Genomic DNA, 3660 nt, shown 5'->3' on the forward strand with positions numbered 1-3660 from the left:
TTTGACAATATTTAGTAAACATCTTTTTTCTTATTTAAAAAGTCAATAGATCTTAGAATTTTTTTAATATTTATGACTTTGTGTTTATACATTTTATTTGTATTAGTATGTTTTCTTACATTAATTATAATTTTTATAAGGACAAGATCCAACTCAGTACTGATGTTCTTTAGAGCCTACTTACACATTTCATTGTATTTTGCTTTAGTAAGAAAGCCACAAAATAAAAATCTACATTAAAATATGTGTGTACAAAAAAGTCTGATTCCCAGGCTACTCCTGTTTGCAACTGCTGCAACATTAAAATATAGCACATGAAATACATTTTTTCTTCTCTCCTGGGATCACCAAAGAAAAAACATCTTATGATTTGTGGTTGCTGTTATTTAATCTTCCCTGAGTTTCATCTTCCCTCATCTGTAGAAGGGTAATATTATTGAGTTTGGAGTACTTTTGTAATGATTAAACGCAGGAGAAGATGAAAAGTGCCCAGTGCAATTAGCAGGCCTTCAATCAAAATAAGCTAGCTAGCTAGCTGGCTGGCTGGCTAAATAATGCTTCCCTACATCCAGAACTTCAAGTTGTTTCATTAAGTATGCACATTCGACTTTTTACTTAGGTCGTTTTAAATGTGTCCCAGGGGCAAGTGTCCTGCTATAGGGATAACGTTAGCTTCTTCTCACCTAAAACTTAGTTTGTTACAAAGGAAATGCCAATTATGGAAAAAGTCAAGCCTTTAGCTGCTGAAGGCTAAGTAATCTCGCCGACGTTTGGATGAGTCGCCTCACTAACGCACATGCAATCCTGACCTGGAGATCATGTGAGTTTCTGCGTTAGAAGGCAGGCACCTGATCGCTCCCAGCGCAGCCAATCAGGAGAGAGTGTTGCCGCCACACCCACCTGCTCCGCGCTTGCCCTGGGAGAGGAGCCAACCTGTCTTGCTTTTCTGTTTTTTTTTTTTTAAACCAGGCTAAGCTGCTATAAATTAAGTCTTCCTGGAAATCTCTTCAACTCTATTGGACGTGCTAATGGCATAGTTCACTTCAAACGGAATTCATATTTAAATATTACATATCCTCCAACTCTTGAGTGCTTTAATTTTGTTATCTGGTTAGCCTGGGAAATCATTTTAAAAATACGTTATAAGTATAAGACTTTCCCTTAGCAATTACATAAAATCTCCTTGCAGTTTTCTGAAAGGCACAGAAGTGCAGTTTGGTTTGGTTGTCTTATCAAAAGACATTTATGCATGAAAATAGGCTGCAGGAGTATTCTATATAAGATAGCAGGCATTTCTGCACGTCTGTTTATATGCCATTCACACCATGAACACATCCAATGCAATTGTACTCATCTTCTGTCATTTTTTAAAATTAGAGTTTACTACATGATTTTTGGAGGACGGCCACATCATAGTTATTCATCCCTTGCATGGTCTGTTCCGCCACTTCTAAAGTTTTGCGAAGTTTAATTTTTGGCAGGTTTCAAGATTCTCTACACACTTTGTAGGACAGAGCGAATGTGCACAGGATATTGTGTAATAATTGCAATATAAGACAGCGTGTTGTGTTGTGGCATGGAATGCATCAACTTAAAGATAGAACTCTGTTGTGCAGAATACAGACTTTTGAAATATTTGGGTATTATCAACTTTTATTTCATTTTTTGAGAAAAACTTAAAAAGCGAGCCCAGTTTTTTAAAAAGCTTTTCATTGTTCTAACCTACAATTGTGCATTGTGTTTGTGTGTGTGTGTGATGGAGGGTGGGATGAGTAAAAGTGGACATTTAAAATATTCAGACTATAAATATAGTAGATTGGAGGCTCTGATTTGATGAGTCAGTTTCTCAGCCATAATCTGAGAGGGGGTTGGGGATATACTTCATTGTCCTTCCTGGCTAATACAAATCCCTTATATTTAAAAAGATATTTAAAAGTATTCCAAGCATTTTGGCAGAAAAGCACAGTATCCAATTTTTTTTCTTATTTTATGTGCATGCCTCTTATCCATTTAAAAATAGCTGTATTGACCTATAATTTACACACTATATGATTCTCCCATTTAAAGTGCACAATTCTATTGCTTTTAGTATATTTACAGAGTTGTGCATCAGCACCATAATGTAATCTAGAACACTGTCATCAACTCCCCCCAAATCTCTCTATTCTTCCCCTCCCCTATTAATTACCCAGCCCCAGGCAACCACTGATCTACTTTTGGTCTCTATAGATTTGTCTATTTGTGGACACTTTAAATGGAATCATACAATATGTGTCATTTGTGACTATCTTCTTTCACTTATAACTCAATACGGCTTTAGATTATTTGACCTCGATGTTCTGCCTCTGAACACAAAATATTATCCTTGCATTCCTTGATGAGTTTGAGGATTGAGAATAATTTGCATGAGGCAAAAATTAGAAACTAGTTAGAGCAAGTAGGCTTTTCTCCATCACATAAGCTGATCCATCTTGCCAGTGTTAAAACACCAGATTGTACGAGCACAAGCTGGGACGCAATGTGTGTCCCTGTATCCCTACATTGACTTTGCGGGGGTGGGAGTGGGGTGCGGGGTGAGTGAGGGAGGACTGCAAGTGACAAACAGGATTCATCAAAAGAGAGGTGTATTCAAGTGCCGGTCAAATGTAATTTACCAGCTAAACTTTCCCTCCTTGGAAAACCGGTGATTGTTGAGTATTTAACGTGAATGATATAAACCTGTGTTTGGTGCTTAGCCAGGGACCCCCGGGGAGAGTGGAAACCCTTAGGCTAAGCGAACAGGAGCCTAACAAAGGAAATTTTTCCGTCTGCCCTTTCCTCCTCTTCTCGTTGGCAGGGTTGATCCTCATTACTGTTTGCTCAAACGTTTAGAAGTGAATTTAGGGCCCTCCCCCCAACTTATGATTTTATAGCCAATAGGTGATGAGGTTTATTTGCATATTTCCAGTCACATAAGCAGCCGTGGCGTGAAAACAGTGTCAGACTCGATTCCCTCTCTTCCTCCTCCTCAAGGGAAAGCTGTCCACTTCTAGCTGCCCTGCCCTCCCCTTTAAAGGGCGACTTGCCCAGCGCCGGACCGCGGCTCCAGCCCTCTCCCGCCTCTGGCTCAGCCGGCTCATCAGTCCGTCCGCGCCTTGCAGCTCCTCCGGAGGGACGCGCCCCGAGATGGAGAGCAAAGCCCTGCTCCTGCTGGCCCTGGCCGTGTGGCTCCAGAGTCTGACTGCCTCCCGCGGAGGGGTGGCCGCCGCCGACCGTAAGTTTTGCACGCAGACTCCCCTCCAACTGCAAACCCGGCGGGTGGCCACTTGCCATCCGAACTGAGGATGGGAAGAAGGAAGTTGGAAGGGGCTGTGATGCGCCCGGGGACTCTCCCAGCCTGGGCACTAGCCCGAAAGGGTCCCTAGAGTGGGATCCAGGAGGGGCCGGGAGGGAATCTCCTCCCGATCGTGAGGCGGCGCCCGGTTCCCGCTTTTTCTCTCCCCCGGGTTCCCGCGCTGTCCCTTCCACTCTGGCTGGGACCTTTCCCGGGCGCGCGGGCTCCGCCGGAGAGGTTCGGGGATGTGCGGGGCGGGACGGCGGAGGCGGGGAGTAAGGGCCAGGCTGGCGGTGACCTGCAGTCACCTCCCTGCCGGAGGGACCCTGGAATGAAAGGCGCACAGG

The 3660-nt window shown here is 43.6% G+C and overlaps 1 protein-coding gene across 1 annotated transcript in view; it reads left to right on the top strand.

Annotated features, from left to right (window-relative positions):
• Positions 1–2602: 2602 nt before the first annotated feature.
• The window catches only part of LPL (lipoprotein lipase), a 29802-nt gene continuing 28744 nt past the window's right edge, over positions 2603–3660 (top strand). The window contains exons 1-2 of the mRNA XM_011939789.1: positions 2603–2683; positions 3013–3253. Coding sequence (XP_011795179.1) covers positions 3166–3253 — 88 coding nt within the window. The 5' untranslated portion in view covers positions 2603–2683; positions 3013–3165. The remainder of the gene's footprint in view (positions 2684–3012; positions 3254–3660) is intronic.

Source organism: Colobus angolensis, unplaced genomic scaffold (genome assembly GCF_000951035.1).
Source record: "Colobus angolensis palliatus isolate OR3802 unplaced genomic scaffold, Cang.pa_1.0 Scaffold184, whole genome shotgun sequence".
NCBI classification, from domain to species: domain Eukaryota; kingdom Metazoa; phylum Chordata; class Mammalia; order Primates; family Cercopithecidae; genus Colobus; species Colobus angolensis.